General features: G+C 40.5%; 1 protein-coding gene across 3 annotated transcripts in view; it reads left to right on the forward strand.

Moving 5' to 3' along the window:
- The window catches only part of LOC307016916 (steroid hormone receptor ERR2-like), an 83,219-nt gene that overhangs the window by 36,522 nt on the left and 24,123 nt on the right, over positions 1-22,574 (forward strand). The window contains exons 1-2 of one of the 3 annotated variants that reach the window (XM_079646296.1): positions 11,833-12,290; positions 21,665-22,071. In XM_079646296.1, the coding sequence (XP_079502422.1) occupies positions 12,241-12,290; positions 21,665-22,071 (457 nt within the window). In that variant the 5' untranslated portion in view covers positions 11,833-12,240. Of the gene's footprint in view, positions 1-11,832; positions 12,291-12,906; positions 13,013-21,664; positions 22,072-22,574 lie in introns of those variants that run through there. The other 2 variants (XM_079646298.1, XM_079646297.1) reach the window with 2 other exon arrangements.

Below are 22,574 nucleotides of genomic sequence, written 5' to 3' on the forward strand. Positions count from 1 at the left end.
TAACAAATGCATTGGAGCTCCTGATTTAGTGTGGCGCTCTGGCCCATGATGTATATTAATACCACAACATTGCACCTCTTACCCAGGGTTCATCATTCATTCGGGTAAAAGAGGTGGAATTGAAAAGCAGTCCTTGTTTTTGCTGGAACCCGGATCACAGTCATCTATTGTGTCATGAGACAGGGCGGCCCCTCTGCACGTCCTTCACCTCCACGTACACTGCCAGCTCCCATTAGAACTAAAGTGTGTTGTGTGTTATTTTGAGAAACAACCGGGTGTGACTGCAGGGATGAAAAACTTAGAAAATACAGCTATGTGTGGAAAAAGGTAGAGTAAGAGTCATGTGTAGTTTAACCTCTTGAATATTCCTTGTTCTAATTTTGCTCTCCAGGGATTCCTTTTTGGTCAAATTGTTTCTCACATTCATATTTTTGAGTTCAATACTAAAGTAAAAAGGTGAAGGATTTGCATTTCATTTCATTTTCATGCATATTTTTAATCATGTCTCTTTTCTGGGTCTGCCCAGTGCTCCCATTTAAGTCTGGTGAGGTTCTCATTGAGTGAGTGGTGCAGCTCTGGGCGCAGTTAAGTGATGACTGCTGGTGACAGATTGTCCTCCACCACACTGCTAGCACTTCTCCCAGACAGACCGTCCGTCCCTCTTTCATCTCTTCCTGAGTGGACGTGAGGGCTCGCCCAGCAATACAAGACAAATAACACTTCTGCCAGGCCATCAGTCTTTCCAGCAACGAGGCAGCAGCAGCTTACCTTTCAGTTGACTGTGGTCCGTGTAGAACCAGACTCAGCATCGCCTCCCCCTTCACTCCCTGACCGTCCCCACCGGACTGCCATGAGGCTGGATACCTGATGTGTAACAAACATATTTTAGAAAGTGATGTAAAGATTAACATTCTGCCTGTTTCCGGTAATTTCTACCTGCTATATTTACAAAGCCACTCATATTGAAAATGTGTCATATTCACCATTTACAATAATGGAATGCAGTGTCCATTTAATCAACAAAACTACTATTAAAATATTAGCTTTTTTTAAAAGACAAAAAGGAGATTAAAACGATATAAAGTAATCTGAAAGAACTAACTAAATGTAATATATTTTTGGCAAGGAATAAGAATGAATCAATAATCTTCATTAATGTTTTTCTCCAACGTCTGCGGATTCACACTGCGGTTTCCTCCCTGGTCCAAAATGTCTCTTGTTCAGAAGTCGATTTAGCTGCTTGACCTGTTGCACTTCCGTTAATAAGAAACGTCTTGTATTCTCTGAGGATTAAGAGAAAACTGGTTAACAGAGTTTTGATGGATTAAATTGATTTCTTGGCTTGGCTTTGATGAAAAGGGAAGAACATTGCTTACATTGTCGCTGTTTCTGGAATAATTACTAATGAAGTACAACAAAAAACATATGAGTCTGTATCTGGGGCTGTTAGACGGAAAATTCAGAATTCAAACAAACTTGTCATCATTATTGGGTCAAAGCCTTCCTTAAAAACATTCTTCTTTTTGTTCTAATTGTGATGACAGATGGATTTCAAGATCTGATCATTGACCAACTGCATGTAACCGTGTGCTTCAGCGTATGTCAACGCCTCAACCTAATGTATTCGCTTTTTGTTATAGTGTTGGTCAGCTTTAAAGTAAAGTCACTAATGCCTGAGCATATTAAACAATTTAAAACTATCCTTGAACAAGCTAAACCTAAACTGAAGGAGTAAACGTGTTGTATGTGTGACGGTGTGTGACTACTCTACCTGCCTATTACTCAGGAGGATGTTGGTGTGAATATGCTCGTATGAAAGAGGAGCTGCGGTTGAGTCTAGACTCGTGATTCGTTAACTTCACAGGCGCTCTTGGGGAATCCTGGGGCCACACTCCCCCTGCCACCGCCCTGGGCAATTATGCTCTTTTGAAATGCAAATAGATGGCATGTACATGTGTCAGAGTGTGTGTGTGTGTGTGTGTGTGTGTGTGTGTGTGTGTGTGTGTGTGTGTGTGTGTGTGTGTGTGTGTGTGTGTGTGTGTGTGTGTGTGTGTGTGTGTGTGTGTGTGTGTGTGTGTGTGTGTGTGTGTGTGTGTGTGTGTGTGTGTGTGTGTGTGTGTGTGTGTGTGTGTGTGTGTGTGTGTGTGTGTGTGTGTGTGTGTGTGTGTGTGTGTGTGTGTGTGTGTGTGTTGCCGTGCGGGTGGGTGGGTGTGTATACATGCAGGTTTGAGTGTGTGTCTACGCACGTCTGTGGGTGTGTGTGCATGTCCCCATAACTTATCTTAAAAGCACCTAAATCCACTGGCACCCCGGTGCAGCAGCAGTCAAATACAATAACATCTGAGCGCTCTGCTACCTTAGGTCCATAGAAGAGACCCTCCAAAACGCAGAGCCGTCAAAGAACATACCTTCAATTAGCCAAACGATTAACATTTTAGAGGAAGTCTGTGTTTGGGTCCCTTGGGCTCCCAGCACTCCCCACCAGCCTCCTTTTCATATTCAAATCCACAACATAAAAGTGAGCTATATCTAATCCCAAAAAATGGGTCTTTTACTATTTTTAAAGGAGAGAGTGCCTGAAGTTTTTGCAGGCGGTATAATTGCCAGGTTATGGAAGAAGGTGTACTATTATGTTTAACAATCATCATGAGCAATAGGTGCTCCCGTGAGTCAGAGCTGAGAGAGCTGTTAGAAGAAGCACAAAGCCGTATGATATTGTCTTTTCTAATTTAGTAAGCGATTAGTCAATCACACTAACCTACATTGGTTTAAAGAAGCTTCTCTCTGGGGGTAGCCTCAACGCTTCAGTGGACTTGTGGCCATTACCATGTTGTGCTGTGGTTGAGTCTTCTCCATAAGAGACGCTGCGATTGATTTGTTTCATTTTTTGTGTCTGGCTGCTGTCACTTACCTATGGCATCGTGGTGTGGGGTACACAGGGGTTGCCCATCTGCCCGCCTCCATGATTGGGAGGTACTGTGTGGAAGCCTTAAACTTTGTGTGAACTTACACCACACTCCTGTGCCATTCGGACGAGAGGAAATTCCCCTCAGACACTTAACCCCAGGGTTAATGGCACTCACAGGATGCACAGAGGTGTCTGCATAACCTTTTTTTATGAATTTAGAATCAGCTTTTTCAGCCTCAGAATTCATGGCAGTCAATTCTTATTAATGCTACGCCTCACATTCAGTGCATTCGAAATCCAACTGCGTTTGCATTCATCCACTCCTAAATAACCCAATATAGGTAAGGATAAGTAAATTATTATCTATTAACATTTTGGCACAATATAAAAGGGGATTAACTCAAAAGGCAACTCACACCAGTAAATTGAGACATTGACTCAGTTGAAGGAAACACCGTCTGAAAAGCTGAAATTATGTATTGATTTTCCTCCTGTCTTTCGCCCCGATGCCTCTGGGTAATTGCCTCTCTGCTGCTGCTGAACTGAACCATCGGGGTGTCTCTGTCCGGTTATTTAGACTCTTACACCAGGAAGACAACACTGACTTCTGTTGAGTCACGTGTCTCCACCATGAGCTGGGACTCTGCAGGGCAACACTGTGCGCTAACTTCTTTAGGATCCAGCAATGGACACTGTAAAGGCTCTTTTCTGTGTCACTGGAATAAAAAGGATAATTAATAAACATATGAATTCCCTTTACTTTATATTCTCATTTATATTCATTAAACCAGTGATACAGATAGGTTGAGCTAAAGCGGCAAAATATTCACAAATCAGGGTCCACTCTCAAAGCTGCCTCATTCAGTATGTTTTTAATTTTTTTTTCTGGTTCTGTTTTAAAGTGCAAAGATGTAAGCCAACCAATAGGAAAAATAACTTGCTGACAGGTGTGAATACAAAGGACTAGCGCTAAACATGTACTGGCATGTGCCCTGTTATTGGTTGGAGATTGTGCGGTGTAAAATGTAAACCCTGAAATCATAAAGCAATAGAAAACACTTTGCAGCAGACACCGAATGTCCTTCAAAAAGTCCTGTGTTTCAAATACATTATACTGCATATTAAACATTTGACATTTTACTGATAAGTTTAATGTCAACATACAATATCCTGCCTGTTACGTTTACTAACAACAGTCCTTAATATGTGTGCAGAAATGTTTCCTGCAAAACTTATTTCATTTGGCAAACTTGTGATTAATGGATGAAGTGTTAAGAATCTGAATCAAAATCAGAAACATCAATAAAGCGACTTGGCGGTGAGTAAGAGCTGCTGTAACAGGCTGCTCCTCGAGCCACGACTAAAGAAAACAAGTGTTACTTTTGTACAGGGTTTACAATCTCAACCAAAAGTCTTGTAAATGTTTACCGAATCTAATTCGAACTACCTCCCTGCTCCTTTTTGAGAGGTGTCATCTTAGGTGCCACAGAGGGCTTTAATAGGCAGGACCTTTGGCTGAGAGTTGATGGGATATCTCTACCTCTTCTGATGAGAGCTTCTGATGAGATCTTCTGACAGCTAGAACATCAGTTTTAAACTTGGCAGAATAAATGATGATGTCCATACTGGAGGTCTCCCTGCCCTTTAATTCCAGTCAGGATGCTTCACTGCCTTCTGAAAATGGAGGACAACAAACACTGCATGGAATGTCTTTTTTAGGACAATGAGCCTTGTGGGCTTAAGAGAGAGTCATGAAGACAAACTGTTGATGACAGTCCCCAATTCCCAAGATCAAGAATAAATGTTTTCCTCTTACTTGGTCCAAAATAACTCGATCCATCACGTTTTAGGAGCACTCTTGGCATCCAGGTGTAGATGAAAGGCACCTAGATTAGTTGTTTTAAGGTTAAACTGTATTTAATGTCACAGCAGCATCCTTAAGGTTCATAACGCTTTTCTAAAGTGGCTGAATCAGTGAGCGATGCAAACTTCAGACACGAAAAATGGGTAAAAATTGATTGAAATTCTTTTGATGTGGCATTGTCTCACTCACTTGAAAAATGCGATGAAGAAAAGAGCTGTGGTAAATTGCTCTGTGAATGCGGCTGCTGAAACCAATACTGTTTTCTTTGCTTTGCTAATTATTAATTACCCATCTCCATGCATATGTGTTTATTCCTAATTGTATTTGATGGATGAGTGGCAGCTTTGACACCTCATTAGACCAGATTAATTGAACGACACAATATTTATGTCTCGGCAATGACCAGTTATCCTACCATCTATCATCGAGATCATCTCACTGATTGAAAACCACTGGTCCGTGTAATCCTAATTATTTGGAATTAGAAAAGAATTTATAGCTTCTTGTGGCGTTTTTCTGTGATGACGGCAAATTGGAAACATTAAATGCATAACGAGGGAGAAAATGAGAGGAAGACACAATCATGGAATTAATGGGGGTGAATGTCGGAGAAGGGGGGAAGGGCGCATAACACAAACGAGGTGCATGCCTTATAGACTCACAGTTGTTCACTGCACAGCACAGTCGTAGACACACAGTCATGTTTTCTCTGGATTCTACCATAACATTAGTCTCTTTCTGGTAACCCTGAAAGGGAATGCCCACAGGATGCCTATTTAGAAGACTGGTTACTTTTTTCCCATTTAACTAAACCTGTATATTCTCCAACTCCCCATCCACTCACTTCCATACATGCTTCTGCAGAACATCCCGATCCATATTCTTGTCTTTTATTAAAAAGTTGGCTGAGTACTGTAAAAAAAACATTTCCACTGAACTTCATATAACCCTCCTCCAACTTCTGCAAAAGCTTTTTTCCCCTCATGGGAGGAGCACAAACTAAAATCCAGCATTTGAGCTCACAGAGAAGCAACAAGGCCCAGAAGAGTGGAGCTTTTACTATCATACAGTATCGGAAAGCCTCAAGGAACAGACTTCTTTCCCAGGTAGTGAGAACTTCCTCAAGTTAATTTTTTTCCCTACTTTTCAAGTTTCTAACACCATTAGCTGGCTCCCTTGTGGTCTTGAAAGCAGCAGCGCTGATTGAATTAAGCTGTTTCCTTCTTTGAGACATTTTGACAAGCTTTTTTTTATACACAAGTCAGTCACTGCTATAACTACGCACAGCCACACCAATACAGCGTTAACACACATACACAATTCTTGTATATATGCACACATACAGAACATATCAAGGCTTGCAAACACAAACTGCATCTGACAAACTATCTATAGAAATCTGCTGACCATAATCGCTCAATGGGATATAGACCAAAGAAATTCTTAGAAGCTGCCCTATAATGCCATTTACACCATACTGTAGTATTTTTAATCAATTTAACTGGCCTTTCTAGATTTACTTGGCTTGTAACACTCTTTCTAGTTTTAAAAATAGGACAAATGGTCTTTTGGAATCAACTAGGGAGGGGTTTAATCTCATTGAATGGAGCCAAAGCCAGACGTTTAGCTCCACACAGTATAGAATACAAGATTATACCGGCCTGATATAGCCCTTCCACCACCCGTTTATTTTTATCCTCTATTAAGGCAGCGATATCCTTAAAGGCTGCCAAAATTATCCTGTAAAAATGCTGACTGGGAAATATGAAAGGTTCCAGGCGGTTCTAGTAAGCAATCTGCGCGCATGGTGGAGCAATGTGACTGCTGTGCTTGCTATACCAACAGGGGTGACCCCGGGTGGATGGAGAGGTGAGACTAAATGAAAGTCATCCCTGGATCTTAGGGGAGCCAAGTCTGAAATACCAAGCCTCTCTTCAAAATGAGATTTAATGCCAACTGAGGCTGATTTACATAAATGTTTGTTTTTAGTATTGTATTCATCAGTACTGTGTAAACAGGCTGCAACTCCAGCAGTTTAAAATCCGCTGGACATTTTTCATATAAGACTATGCATGATGCTTTCAAGTGTTTGCGTGTCGAAATAATTTGATTTCTCAGCAGCTGAAATCATGCTCAGATGATTATTGTTTCACAGGAAACTCTTAAGTATTTTGACAATCCTCCCGATGGTGGTAATTTATACAGAAAACAGCCTCTTTTGTCGTGGGATTGGGACAAGCAAAGAGGATAATTTCCTTATCAAACACACTATAAGTCATTTGAAACAGAAAGTTTTGTACTTAAGTTAACCGTTCCTCAGAGTAAAGCTGGGAATTGAAGAGTTACTAGTGCCCTGTGGGTGTTCGTTGAAGTCGGTAGGAGCCCAACCGGCAGCTCCGTGACACGAATTCAATCAACACACCATTTTGTTTCCTTCTTTCAGACAATTTTGGTTAGACTGCTCACAACTGTTATTCTACAGAGCAGTGTACGTCCACATACATCTACGACAATCTAAACACGTTTACTTTACAGGCATTTTTAAACACAAGCTAACTGTCAAATATATGCTCCTTTTAATATAAGGTGTTTTATATTCATCAGTTAAAAAAGTCTTATATGTAGTTTAATCTGTATTTTTGATAGACAGAACTCAAATCAAGAAGTTCCCCACTTCTAGCTGCTTTATCTGCATGGTCTAAACACAGCAGGCTTGCTTCGCACGCACAAGCGTCATAAAGCTGTAAAAAGCTGACGCCACGAGGGCCGTTTTTTGCCAGCTGCCTTATTGAAATGAACTTGAGAGGAAAGTATTGATCCCGTTTCTGCATGGCAATGACACAACCGGGCTTCTTTAGAGGTGACTCCATCCAGACCCTCTTGTGTTATGCAGGTGACGTAGACAAGTCGCAGAGGATTCGACTGGTGTCAAGGAGCTATTTAAAATTAGAGCATGGCGGCGCAATTGATTTTGTTTATATTTAATGTGATTAAACACAGTGGAGAACATTTGCTGTTGCTGGAATCCCAATCACGGCTTTCACTGACGCACAGATGCACCGCAGGTTAGAGAAATGTCCTCAAGATAATATATGCCATTTGGCGATTGAATTTAACCAAAGTGTCTTACCAAGATTGAAGACATTTTAATAATGGGTTTTGCCGTGAGACCAACTGGGATAGTGTTAGTGCCATGAGGCAAAACAGCTTCAAAGCAAGTAAACAGCTTTAAAGTTATAAAAACTGATTTTTCTTAAAAATCCTAGTATTGTCAAATATTTCAGGCACCCTTAAGTAATGTAAGGACTCCTCATATGTAATATAACTATAGTACATGAACCCACAGTCCAAACGGCTGCAATGAGAGGGCAAACAGTGTTCAGGAGGAAGGGACATTTAAATATTGTCACAAAAATAAGCAAACAAGCATCATTTTACTCAACACCTTTGGACAAACTCTTCCTGCTGCTTACTCTGTGTTATCAGATTATAACATGCCTATAATTAATGATGAAGTTGGAATTGCCTGCATGGATATTTGATGAAGCATTGTCACAGAAAAAACTATACCAGAGATCCCACAATTATTTCCTCCTCGTGTGATTCCAGCTCTCTGAATCAAGATATCTGAGTCCTGCTACGAGTCCCTGATTAACACCACTGCTCGTCTAGTTTTGTTTTAACTGTCCCCAGTTAAATGAGGAATTAAGAGGCAAGAGATAGAGGCTAATAGCATTTATTAACCCAGCGTGAAGCGGGCAGCGGGGCAACGCTGCTCCTCCCCAGCTCTGTGTAGTCCTGGTGTCTCGGGGAGCGTTGCCCAGAGAGGGGAGTGGAACATAATAAAAAGCAACCATTGCACCCAGCTGATTAATGCAGCCCTGTGGCTATAGTAATTATCCCTCTCCACACTCCTCCAGCACACGAGCCAAACAAGTGTGTGGCAGCGACAGGGACATGTGCAAATGATGGATCTGTGGGATTCAGATTCTGTGTTTGTTGGATAAAGACACATATTTGTTTGTTCGGTCGAATCTGGAGAGTTTAAGCTTTTACACCTTTTATAGAAGTTTAAACTCTACAGTATTTTGGCCCGGACTTCAACATCTGTGTAGAGTATGTTTGCTTTTTTAGTGAGGGCTCAAACATGTATTAGTAAATGAAAATATAATTTGTTTCTGTTTAAGTTAGAACACTTGTTCCCAATATGTTCATAAACAAACATAAAACATGAACAGCATATTAAAAACCGTATGAGTGAACCACAGAAAATAAGGTACATAAATATAGCAAAACAGTTTCATAGGTACAATTTTCTTAAATAATGTCACCATGACCCCTGATAATACCTCTTGTTTTTGGTCAGATTTATATGCTATATTGCTACAATATACAATATATTGTACAATTCTTCCAAAAAACACAGAAACATTAACAGACTCTTAATACATATTAATATATATATTTGACCATGTTTCTACAATATATATTATTTCCAATGAAGCTGTGCACCTCATTTACTCAAATAGTGAATAAAGAAATAAATATAAGTGTCCAGAGCTAGTTTCTGGGCTTTCAGATTTAGACAAAATTAATATACATTTCAAAACATATCTTTTAATCTTTTAATTTTTCTCATTCTTTTGAGCAGAGCAGAAAACGTATAGTTTAAAACCAACAACTAATTATATTAAAATTATTCTAAATAAAACAACACTGACTAAGTAGAGTTTGAAGAATATGACATCTGGGGGTAGATTTCCCATTTCCTTGATTTGTTTATTAGAATTTTTTTTTTTTGACTATCGTAATTTTATTAAAGCATTGTGAGGTCATGTGATCACTTACTTTAAACTACTTTTCTTTATTTGTTCTGTTGTAGTGTAGATGACACACACCTTTTGTCATGAGATCGTCCACAGTTAGGACGGGGTACACGGTGCTTCCTGCTGAGCGCTCGGCCGCACATACTGTGTACAGTGTCTGTTCGGAGAGGTCAGGAGGTCAAACATAAAAGACTAGTTTGCTCATGAATCAGGAATTTAATTACATGCTGCCCGTGTGACAGAGATATTGTCCCTCAACTCACCACAATATGTAATTACTATTTATTGACAGGTAATGATTGGTTCTTCTTCACTTTTTAAAAACAAGCTGCAGATCGCACCCAGACGGTTACATCTCAGCGTCTCTGATCTGCTTCTAGGATTGTTTTGTTGAGATTTAATGGGTTTTGTTCACAAATGCACACATTTTCAATTGTTCCAGCCTAATTTGAACTTAACCATATTTCAGCATTACGAGGCACTGGAGGTGAGGAATAAATCACTGTTAATGAAAAACGGCAGATAAGCGCTAAACTTAGATAAACCGCTTCCTCAAAATGCACATTATTTCAGATCCCAGACTGACTCTGATCTGCTTAAAGACACACACTCTTGGTCTCTGGAAGAAGCGGAAAATCTGTTTTGCTTAAATACAGACCTAATGATTGGATTACTGTTTCTTCGTTTGGCGATGGCGTGATAGTGGGATTACAGACTGAGCGCTCAATAGATTTCCTGTCAGATGCCATGAAGCCCGGTGTCCCCTCGCTGTGTAAGCTGGCGGAGAGTGAGGGAGGCAGATGAGCCTTGGACTGACAATATGGCCCACCTCAGAGAACTGGCAACACAAGAATGGAGCTGCAAAAATACATGCAGCGAATGTTTTAATTAATAGATTAAAAAAGCGCAATATTCCTTCAATATAATGTGCATGAATAACCAAATACGCAGTTTAGCGTTATATAAAAATGTCATATAGCTGATATATTTCCATATGAACTCTTATTTAAATCTGTGTATCGACATTTCCTCATTTATTGTTTTTATTAAATCAACTTCCCCAGTATTCAAACCTTAATGTGAAATCATACATGTCAACTAAACATTAGTGTCTTTCCCTTTCCATCCTCCCTCTCGGCCTCATTAAAAACATAAACATATCTCCTCTATTGATTATGTCTGGATGTCTTAATCAGATCAGTGGGAAATCCAGGTTTTCCTCTGTAGGAAAGTACATTAAATGCCAAAATATTGATCAAAAAAGTAATTGAGAATGCACAACTCCTTTTATCAAAGCAATCAGCCTTTGCTCCTGTGACTTTGATATGGACTGACGTGAAAAGAAAAACGTTCAAAATTATAATTCCTTTTTATTTAAAAGACTGTTGGGAAACAGAGTCTGTCCCGGGGCTTCTGGCGACACAGCAACGCTGTGATCAATAAGAGCATGTGATGGGTTTTGTATCGATCAGGAAAATGTGGGTTGATGAAGTGGGTTGGAGGGGAAGAAGGGGGAGGGGGCTTTGGGTTTCCTCTGATGGTTGCCACATTACACAGACGTGGTAAAGATCCACTCAAAGTTGTCTGTCGTCGTCATCGTTATTATCATTCCTGCCGAGGTCATTATCACTCTCAGTTTCTTACATCCTGCCTCTTTCAGGAGTGGCAGACCCCCTCTCACCACAGTGTGTGATTGGTGAAATGCTGTGGGAAGCAGCTGCCATTACTTCAAAGGGGGGCCAGGCTGTGGAGAGCCAGATCCACGGTGGAGAGGATGAAAGGGTAAAGGGAACAGTTTAGCTCCGTAAGCTGGCACTGAGCCTTTCTAAAGCACAGTAAACAGACCTGTTCAAACCTTCTTCAGTGAACATGCTGCTACTTCTGCTGCTTGTCAATTACTGCTGTCCACTTCACTTTACTTCAGAAGCACCAACATCAAAGCACAGCTCATACAAACCTCTCTGTATCTATATATATTCACATCCACTGTTTATCTATATCTATCAGGGGGGGCTCTGCTTGTGTTTTGCAGCGCTCCCTTGTGAATGACTGGACACCTACTGGCCGCTCTTTAGCCCCTCCCGTCTCAGTAATCTCTCCTCCTCATTGGATGCTCTCAGGACAGCCCTCCCAAAAGAGACCAATGGCAGCTGCTCCATATGCTGTGACCACTCCCCCCTGCTCTTAAAGAGCCCCCATGACTTCAATGGAGACTCAATCCCCTCACTGACTTCCTCAGCCTGAGTCGCTCTCTCCACTGCTGCCCTCCATCCATCTGTGTCTGCCTTTTATTCTCTCTTTCTCTCTCCATCACTCCCCTGGTCTTCCTTCTTTCTTCTCTTCTCTACACTTCTTTCATCTCTTCCTCAGTGTTTTCCTCCTCTCTATAACCCTCTCTACTCACGTACTCCTGAGTGCAGCACCTGTGCAGACTGGAGTTTGTCGGGCCGAAGCAGAAGGCTTTTTTTTGTATTTGTGTGAGTCGAAGAGGGGAGGGAGGGGAGACAACACCCAGGAACACCTGACCAACATTTCATCAAGATATGTGGAGACTTAGGAACTGATCTCCTCCTCCAGCTTTTCTTTAGGTGTGTGTTTATCTGTTTTTTAATTGCAACACCTGGAATGCTTAACCTGGACTGATGGATGTTTCTGAACTGTGCATCCCTGACGCTCTCTGCTACCACAACCAGTAGGTGCATCTTTTTATCCCACTTCCTATCCCCTGTTTCATCTCTATTGTTGTTTCCATTTCACAGGACAGAATTTAATTCACTTCTTACTCTCTATTTGTATCAAAAAGGAGAGAAAGATATCAGGATAACATGGGTTTAAATCATTAGTGAAACTGATAAAGTAAACTATTTAAAAACCAGAGTTCTGTATTGTCTCAGCGCCTCATGTACGGGACAGCAGAGCTCAGAGTCAGTGAGGCTGCGGTAGTGAAGCCCGCGGGGAGTCCGGCTCGGACCCCTGCCCTACAGCTGTCCAGCTCTGCATCAGGATCCAGGGTTTAACCTCAGCTGCAGGGGAGAGCCAGAGGCTGATTAATGCGGGCGATATCCAGGCGATATCCTCTGGAAGCAGCCGGTGTGCCAGGGAAAGAAAAGTGTGACTGTACTGTCGCCCAGTCTGAGAGAGAGAGTGTTCCTGAGAGACAGATAAGAGTGTATCTGTTGAGGCTAAAAGACAGCGTGGATCACTTTTCTGTTTGTGTTTTACTTAATTTTACCATTTACATGTATGATGAATTCATAAGAGGAATTTCCTTTTATGTAAATACAATGTTTGTAACTATATCTAAATATCAGTTCTCAGCTTAACTCAAAGCTCAAATGGAGCCCAGCTCTCTGTCGTTGCTGAACTCTTCATGCCTGGAAAGACGCTCTTCTTTCGAGCAAATCTGACCTGATGGTGAGCCCCTTTACTCGGATCCTCTTAATGTTAAGCTGTACTGTAGATGGGATGGGGGGGTTTATCCTGCTTAGCACTTTGTACAGGACTGTGATTAGGATTATTTCAAACTCCTCACAAGACTTTCTACGAATGAAAAAATCGAAGAGAATTCTGTAGTGTTAAACAAACACCTTTAAAAGTGAAATAACATCAGCCTGTAATTGTTGAACAGTGTAAATTATTTTTTAAAGTTTTGCATTCAAATGTAAGTCATTTTGCACACGAAATTGAAAGTAATAAAGTTAAGGATTGACAATTCAAAGTCTTCAACAGTGAAGATGTTTTGCAGTATACAAAATGTAAAGTGCATTATAGGAAGAACATAAGTTTAATTTATTAATACAATCAAATTCATTTCACTAATTTCTCTGTGGACATACCGAGAGTAATGTTTAACCCCAAATGAGTTTGTCAGATGTTTTGTTATCTCAACTAGTAACAGACGTAGGTTTCATTTATTTTAATGTGTTTAAATATATTAGTTTTGTTTTTAAAGCCTTTGACATTCGCTATTGTAATTCCTTTGCATATTGCAGTAGCGTTGGGAAAAGAAACACTACCCTTGAGCTGCTCTTTTTTGCTAAATCATCAGTTCTCAGAATCTGTAAATTGCATTTAGTTCACAGCCATTCAAAAAACACATAAAAAGATTTTAGACTGAAATTTGAATTGTAAAAAAGTCAAATGAAATATAACGCTTAAAGTGACCCTGGGCCGTGTGTGTGTGTGTGTGTGTGTGTGTGTGTGTGTGTGTGTGTGTGTGTGTGTGTGTGTGTGTGTGTGTGTGTGTGTGTGTGTGTGTGTGTGTGTGTGTGTGTGTGTGTGTGTGTGTGTGTGTGTGTGTGTGTGTGTGTGTGTGTGTGTGTGTGTGTGTGTGTGTGTGTGTGTGTGTGTGTGTGTGTGTGTGTGTGTGTGTGTGTGTGTGTGAGTGCTGCTGTGTTTGTAGGAATGTATGTCTCTGTGCATCTACACGTATTCATTTTGTCTGATTATGTGAATATTTTAAAGCTTTCAGATTTCCTCTTCTGAAAACTGCAGGATCGTTTGTTCACAATTTATTAATCAGTCACGAATACTGACATTCTACAAACTCTGCTCTCTATGAAAACTGAATTTCTCCTGCAACTAATGCATTTTCTAGATATTCTAAAAGTTAGATTACTTCTATGTTGCCATGTTGGTTAGATTATTTTGAAAAGTAATACATATTAAAGCATTTAAATAAAAGAGCATTTCTATAAACTGAAGGAATCATCCCTATTCAAGTAGCAGACTGAATAAAGTTCAATATGTGATATAAAGTACAGATTCTAAACATGTCTCTACCTAAGTATTGATAACCTTACTGTCCAACTTTCAGACGAATTGTCGCTCAGTTATTTGCAGTAAATCTGCATTTGGTGTGACATAAAGCTGTGCTTAGTAAGGTCTGTCTTCAGGCAATGCTATTAATAATTTGGCCTGATGACCGAGCTCCTGGCCAGAGGTTAGAGGCCCAACGTCTGTTGAGTCTAACTCTCACGACACGTGTCTGCAAACAGGCTCCAACTAACTAACCAACTAACTTATCAGGCATCTCAAATTAATATTTAATAAGCGTAAATATAAGCGGCCATATATCTGTATTAATTGTTTTCACCGTTTTCAAGGATTACATTATAATAAAAAATGCAAACAAATATTTCACAAACTAAATATATTGTTAAGAAGACCATATTGTTATTTCTTGAAAAATAATTGCAAATTTGTATGTAACTAAAATCTAAATAACATTTAGCTTCACTGTCAATTACTAAGGTCCACAAAACTGATTGACATGATTTGGTGATTTGGTGAGAGAAAACATTATTCATTTGATATAATAAATAGCTGTATTAATGGCACATATGCCTATTCATAAACACATGATATAATGTTTAATATGTAATATGAAACACATTATTTTACTATTATTTAACACATTTCTGATTGTAAAAGGTAAACCTCTGTGATTAGCTGTGTTTGAGTAGGATTAACCGTGGCATTGTTCACACTCAAAGTGTTTCTCTTCAGTTTGCTCTAATAAATCAAATCCATTTCTCCCTCTCGTTCCACCTGCTGTCCGCATAGTTGCCCTTCAGAAGCAAACCAACAGGAATACATAAGCACAAGCGGTCATATGTATGCACGCGCACACAAACACACACACACACACACACACACACACACACACACACACACACACACACACACACACACACACACACACACACAGCAGGACACAATCATAGCGACAGACACACATACGGATGAGACCAAAGAATCACACACTGACCTGGGATCTAATTTTAGCGGTGCCATATTGAAAACACCTGACTGTGTCTGTTAAGAGGAACACATCTTATCCTGCGTTGCATCTGGATTTATTACACTAGTTAGGCACATGGTCATGTTGCGTTTATAATTTAACGGTTGCATCAATCAGTGTCATTAATATCAACAACAAAAAAAGATTAAAAGTCCATAGACCAATGATTTGTCTTTTCAAAACTTGACAACACAATTTCTTCTTTATAAAGAAGAGATAACATGTTAAATATTATGATATGTAATATTTAACAGACTTTATGTATCTATGCGTCATATTAAACATTAAAAAAAGAACGTAAATAAAAGAGAAATGTTTGTCCTTATTAAATTAAGGCAGAATATTTAGATCCTTAGCAGTTTAAGTACATTTTCTGAATATGATTTCGGACATGTAGTTTACTATTTCTTATTGTGTTGGGCCAAGGTTGAGAGTTTTAACTGGGAAATTGTATTAAAAGCATTTAAGTATACATCAGAAATAGTCAACAACAACAAAATATGAATGAATACTTATGTAACTTGTGAGGGCCAGTGTATTACTCTGTTGGCTATTCCCTGCACTTTTTCTGCAACACATGGAAACAGCCATCACTGGACTTTGAGTAAGACGTCCAAGGTTGTTTTTCAGTACCAATATTAAAACCTCTCTTTGGCTTTTACTGGTGAATGGAGGGAGCAGGTGGGGCTGTGTTGTGTGTGAGTAAAAATGCTTTGCCCCTCCAAATATTCTTTACCACGATCTTTTGAGTTTCCATGAAGAAGTCCAGGAGAAATGACCAGAGATAAAAACAATACAAAAGTGTTTTAACCGGGCGTGTGTATTAATGGCTGCTGCATACGAGCCCTGCTCTGTGTGACTGCATGACAGGAGAAATAACTTCATTACATGTCATGACCCCCCTCTTGATATAGATATATCCTTTAGGCAGCCTGTCAAGGACTCTGAATACATCAGGATGTAGATGGCCCTTTTTTTTTGCAGCCGCTATTCAATCAAAACATGAAAGTGGCTCTCGTGTCCTCAGGCTAAAGGCAAGCAGCAGCAGAGAGGACTTCTTAGAGTGAGTTTGTTTTATTGATGAAATGAAATTAACACACACACACACACACCCAGAAGAAGAAGCAGTGCGTCTAATCATGGAGTGTGGGTCAGCCGGCATGTTTAATTTAATGGGCCTCATTGTAGCTTCACGAGGTCTCACATTGTGAACTTAATTCCTCTTCACCACGTTAATTTGCATTGTGTCAATTGACCGGAGCGCTTACTGTATCAGCTTGAGACTCACTTGAAATTCAGCCCGTGCTCTAATACCATTAGGCAAATGCAAAGTTGTGTCATTTACACATTTGGAAAAAAAAAGAGAGGGGGAGAGAGAGAGAGAGAAAAGCCAATTTGCGCCGGACAAGACTCGCTTGTGATTATCAGTGGATGTTATTACTGTGGAGAAGCAGACGTTTGAAGGTTATGTTTCTGGGCAGTAATTGAAATGCAAAATAACATTAGGATCGATGGCCATCTCTGTTTATTTATGAAATCAATATCGTAACTGTCCCTCATGAGTCCCCCTCTGATTCTCAATGACGGCTTAAGTCTCTGCTCGTTTATTCTTTCTCCCCCACAACCTCCTTCTTCTGTCTCTTTTTAAAAGGCAGTTAGGGGTGTGTTTGACTTTGCAGGGAGAGCAATTTCCTGGAGGTGGTGGACGTGTATGTAGATGGGGGTTGATACTCCAGGTAAGGAGACATCATCCATGTGGGAAATCTATGCAATCTCTCTTCGTGGCAGTGACATTGAAGAGGCCATATGCTGAAAGTTCTGTGTACGAGTGAGAGTGAGTGTGTGTGTGTGTGTGTGTGTGTGTGTGTGTGTGTGTGTGTGTGTGTGTGTGTGTGTGTGTGTGTGTGTGTGTGTGTGTGTGTGTGTGTGTGTGTGTGTGTGTGTGTGTGTGTGTGTGTGTGTGTGTGTGTGTGTGTGTGTGTGTGTGTGTGTGTGTGTGTGTGTGTGTGTGTGTGTGTGTGTGTGTGTCACAGAGAGAGAGAAACAAAGTATATCTGCCATGCAGTACAAACATCGTAACTAAAGATTTTTTAGATTGAAGTAAAAATGGTCTAATACAATTTTCAAAAATTGTATTAAGAGCGATGAAATTTAGTTTCCAAACTCGCAACACAAATCTGTTGTAAATAAATCCACTTTCTTTTTCTCTTTCTGCCAGTGGTCTTTGTCAGCCATGGTGCTTGATCAGATAGCTAAGCAAGTGCGTAAACAATTGTTACCTCAAAATCTTTCGCAACAAACTAATTTTAGCATTAAATTAGAGCTAACGCTATGTTCGTCAATAATATATTTAAAGCAATGATGTCTGGCATTCACTGGTTCTGGATTCTCAATTTGTGTTATATCTTCCTAATTTTCTCTAATAATAAATGTGTTATATTTGAGTTTCAGACAAAACAAGCCTTATTAAAACAAACCCATTGTCTCTGAGAACTTCTGACATTTTATTATTTCTGTCAAAATAATTGTAATTATTATTCAGTGATGAGTGGTATTTGATTTACCCGCCTTGAACAGATATTAAGACATAATATACATTCAGCCTTACAAAATAATTAAGCATAAATAAACTACAATATATGCTAAAGACACGACCGTTCACAAAGGGGTGAGATATTAAGACAAATAAAAAAAAGGAGAACTTGATATGTATGGATGCAACAAATCAAACGTGCACAGCTTGCATATTTTAATAAACATGGCTGTTGGGGGTCGTAACAACTAACCCTAAAGTAATGCTTTAAAAATATATCTTGATAAATGTCTTTGCTCTATAAACTGACATTATTTGCAGTGGCGCATAAATGCATTTAGATTTTAGAGCGCACACATTTTTTGATGACCTTCATTTGTGCCAGCGCTATCACGCACATGTTGTTGTTACTACTTAACAATTGGGCGACACGCTACCCCATTTTCCCGCTCCCATGACCATTCATTTCCCAGACATCCCGGCTGCGGACTAACAGTGTAATCTATGTGTCAGGCAGGAAGGGGCACTCAGTTTAAAGCTGATAGAGTTTGCCCCAAACAAGGACAGCCTATCATAGAAAGATTAATGAACTAATTTCATGCATGGCTCCTTGCCTCTGTCCTTCTGCGCTTCCGTGTTCGACTGTGTGTTCAGCACCGTGATTTACGCTGTATTCGCTGCTACAAGCTTAACCCCAAGCTTAACAATAATATTTCCCCTCTGTGGGAAAATACATAGTAAAATATGGAGAGTCACAGTTTTAACCCTTCACTAGTCCAGCCAAGGATAGCATGAGGTCATTGTGGAGAATTGCTCTGAATATCATTTTTCTTTGACTGCCTGTAAAATTTAATAGAGCAGAAATTCAGTAGGCTGGAAAAAATATTTCATGGTTTAAAGAAGAGGTGGATGGATTTATGTAGGGAAGAAGGGGATCTGTAATACTGCCAGCACAAAGAGGCATGCCAAAATACACAAACACATTATGATAACATTGAGATTTTAAACTGCTCTGATGGGACATTTTCACACCCACACTTTGATTCTTAAGTAAAATGTATAAAAACAACTGGGCACTGATTTGTGCGTGTTCAGACAGAGTCTCAGTCATATTAAACACTATGGACAGCTTTCTGGTTTTTACAGTCGTGTCCAGACGTTTTTACTTTCAGTGTGGTGGACATACAGAACCTGTGTCTGGCGGCCATTGTGGGTCCGTCTGGGCCTCTAACAGCAGAGCAGAGGAGGCAGGTGACCTTCACGTCTGTCTGATGGGTCCTGCTTGTCTGCTCAGTTTGTACAATTTTTCTGCGCGGCGGAGCAAACACTACCCCATCAGATATTAGGTGCAATGCGTGTTTGGGTGAGAGTGTGTGTGTGAGTTGCCAAGAGAGCGGGGCGGGTTGAGGAGAGCCAGGCTGCGCTTAGGAAACTCTGTCTCGCTTTATAATAAGAGGAGAAAAAACAAATTATGAAACTATGAAGCTATTTCTGTCTGCACGGATTGGTGGTTTGTGCCATTATTTCATTTCGACAGATTTGAAAGGACCCATTAGAAATTTCCATTAAACCTAACAAAAAAACATCTCCCCAGCGTTACTGTGTGCTAAGTGGGGAATGAACTACTTTTTACATATGCCACAATGTACTATTCCATAGGGAATCCCCCTATCGGGCTGCGATGATGTATTAACTGTTACCATGCCGCGCTCTCCAATTCCCTCAGATGGGAGAACATATACCGACCAATTGACTATAGGTGCATGCTGATTGCTTACAAGATTTAACGGTAGCCCTGTGAATCTTTTATAAACCGCAATAGCCTCAGAATGAAGACTAACATAATATTGTATCGCTCCATCTCGCACTATGTTAACAGTCCTGACTGATTAAAAATGCATAAGGAATGTCTGGGACCCGTAAGAGGAGGGTTTATTTTTTCATGCCTCATCTGGAACAGGAAGGAAGCAGAGGATCGATAGATCTGATCTGGGCCCAGGGGTGGAGGCTATCTCCTCCTCCTCCCTCCAGCCGCTACCCGCTCGCAGTTAAAAGAGAGGTTTCATGTTGTCGGGGCCTGATGACTTCATGGCTTTTTATAAACACTTGTGCAAAGAGGCAACAATTGGGAAAATGCACTCCATACAAAGACACATTTGCCGCCCTGGCAGCACAAAGGCAACAACTTCAGAGGAATCTGGTGAGCATTAGCTTCCTGTTAGTTTCAAACATTCTTAACATGGCTTTTCAATGTTTTCACCCAATGTTTACAACTCTCAAGCATGTAGGGCTCAAGTTGTGTGAAGTCAGCAGCAACTCTGACGGACAGAGCCAGCTGTTCTTAAACACATCCAGGCCTCATGTCACGCTTTGTTTAAGAGGTCGAGGCTACTGTAGTAGCAATGGTGCTTAAAGTACAAACACATACAGAGGCTATAACGCCTTGAAGAAAAATTATAGTCTGACAAAAACAACAGTAGCAATTTCTGTTATTCATTGTGTCCTGAGCCCTGCCCGCATGTTTATAAGACAACATTTGTCAGATAGTACCTTATTTCTTACACAAGTTTACATGGAAACTAGGAGCGCAGACCTCTGCCAACGCCATGTCCTATCCTTCAATGTTAATCAAAGTAAAGAATCATTTTTGTATCCGACCCGTGATTTCAGATTCTCCTCAAAAGCTTTTATTTTAAAGCTCATATTAAACAAAGATCTGGCGAGTAGTTTTTCCGTAATCTTGCTGACAATCAAACCAAACTGAAAACCAAAACCCTTTTTCTGAGGTTACTAAACTATTCAGTTCTACAAATAAAATCGGCAATGAAAAAATACACCTCAAGTTTCAGAACAATTCATGCAGCGTTGCAAAATGCCTGCAGGATCCTTGTTTTTGATAATATTTGGTAATTATCAGGCAACAGTTGCTCTTTGTCTGTGATTTGTACAGAAGTATATACGTAAAATGTTCTACTAACTGCCTTTTCCCAAATGTTATAATGAAATGTGGGATCGGGGAACTCAATCCCAGGTCAGAGCCTCTCCAACCTCTCACTTAAGTCCACCGTAACCCGGCACCGTCCTTTGGCAAACTAACCGGGACTATTGATTGGGTCATATATTACCCATGATCCTCCATATGCTGAGTGTAACACCTCTCTCTGTCCATTAACAGCCTTCTGAAGTTTCATTCATTCATTTGCTTCTGGCAGCCGACCAATTGTGGGCATTGTTTTCAAGACGTATTGGGCATCTGTTGACATGGTCATTAGTTACCATTTTGCCTGAGAGAAATAAGCTGCTGTAGTATATCACTTGGCATTCCAACACATAAATGGTTGTGTCTGTAACATAATCTATCAAACTCAGACAGACCGGCGTGCTCCATCACAGCTGACGAATCTCTCAGTGAATGATCAGGTGATGATGGAAGAAGGCGACTTGTTAGTGGTGATAATGTACATTTACTTTAATATAAGATTCATTGTGGCTCAAGAAAATCTGTGCTTATTCATGTGGAGTAAACAGGCTCCATCCCCATATCACTGATGTTGGTTAACTTAATTAAAATATAATGGGATCATACAGAATTTGATATTTCAAATAATGTTTGATATCATCCAATAACTGTTTGGCCAATTCCTGAATTTGCATCCCAGTTTTGACAAAATTATCTGTTGATTTAGTTACCAAAACTGACCACAGCTATCGTCTTGTGTGTTTCATCCAGGTTGTTGAACAGAATGCCCTCTGAGGACAGACACCTATCATCCAGCTGTGGGTCTTACGTCAAAACCGAGCCATCAAGTCCTTCCTCCTCGCTCGTAGACACCGGCAGTCACCACAGTCCCAGCGGAAACTCAGACGCCAGTGGCGGCTACATAAACGGCAGACACACGCACGCCCTCGACTCTCCGCCAATGTTCAACCCAGGCATGTTGGGAGGTGGCGCCGCCTGCCTACGCCGCTACGAGGAGTGCGCCGGCGTGGTGGACGACTCGCCGATCAAGTGCGAGTACATGCTCAATACCATCCCTAAGAGGCTGTGTCTGGTGTGTGGTGACATTGGCTCGGGGTACCACTACGGGGTGGCCTCCTGTGAGGCCTGCAAAGCCTTCTTCAAAAGGACGATACAAGGTATTTCCCACTTCTTCTTCTTCTACTGGCTGACCTGGGCTCTTTAATGTCTGTACGCTCCCAGTTTAACCTTAGAATAAGCAGTTTTCTGTAATTTCCCAGGTGGTTGAATATTCTGCAAGAAAGTGTTTGCCTTTCAACCCAGGTGTACTATAACACCTGTGTGCTATTTCTCACAATAGTTCTACATATTAGCTTTATCACAACAGTTGGGATTCAGCAGAGAACATATTGACCCGATTGTTATGTGTTCTTGTCAGTGCTGCTATCCAACCGTCTGCTCTTATGGGACTAATATGATGTAGTGATTATGAGAGCCTGCAGCAGACATTAGGCCCAGACTGTAAATCTGCTCGGGGTTGTGATGTTTTGATGCGTTTGCATGTGAAACGTACGTCTGGCATAGACTCTGCCATGTGTGGGAGCTGATCCAGAATAATCACTTGGACAGAGATAATATTTTGCAAACTGAGAGGCAGATTTAGATTTGAGTTTTATCTGCA

Source organism: Notothenia rossii (genome assembly GCF_949606895.1).
Source record: "Notothenia rossii genome assembly, chromosome: 8".
Lineage (NCBI taxonomy): Eukaryota > Metazoa > Chordata > Actinopteri > Perciformes > Nototheniidae > Notothenia > Notothenia rossii.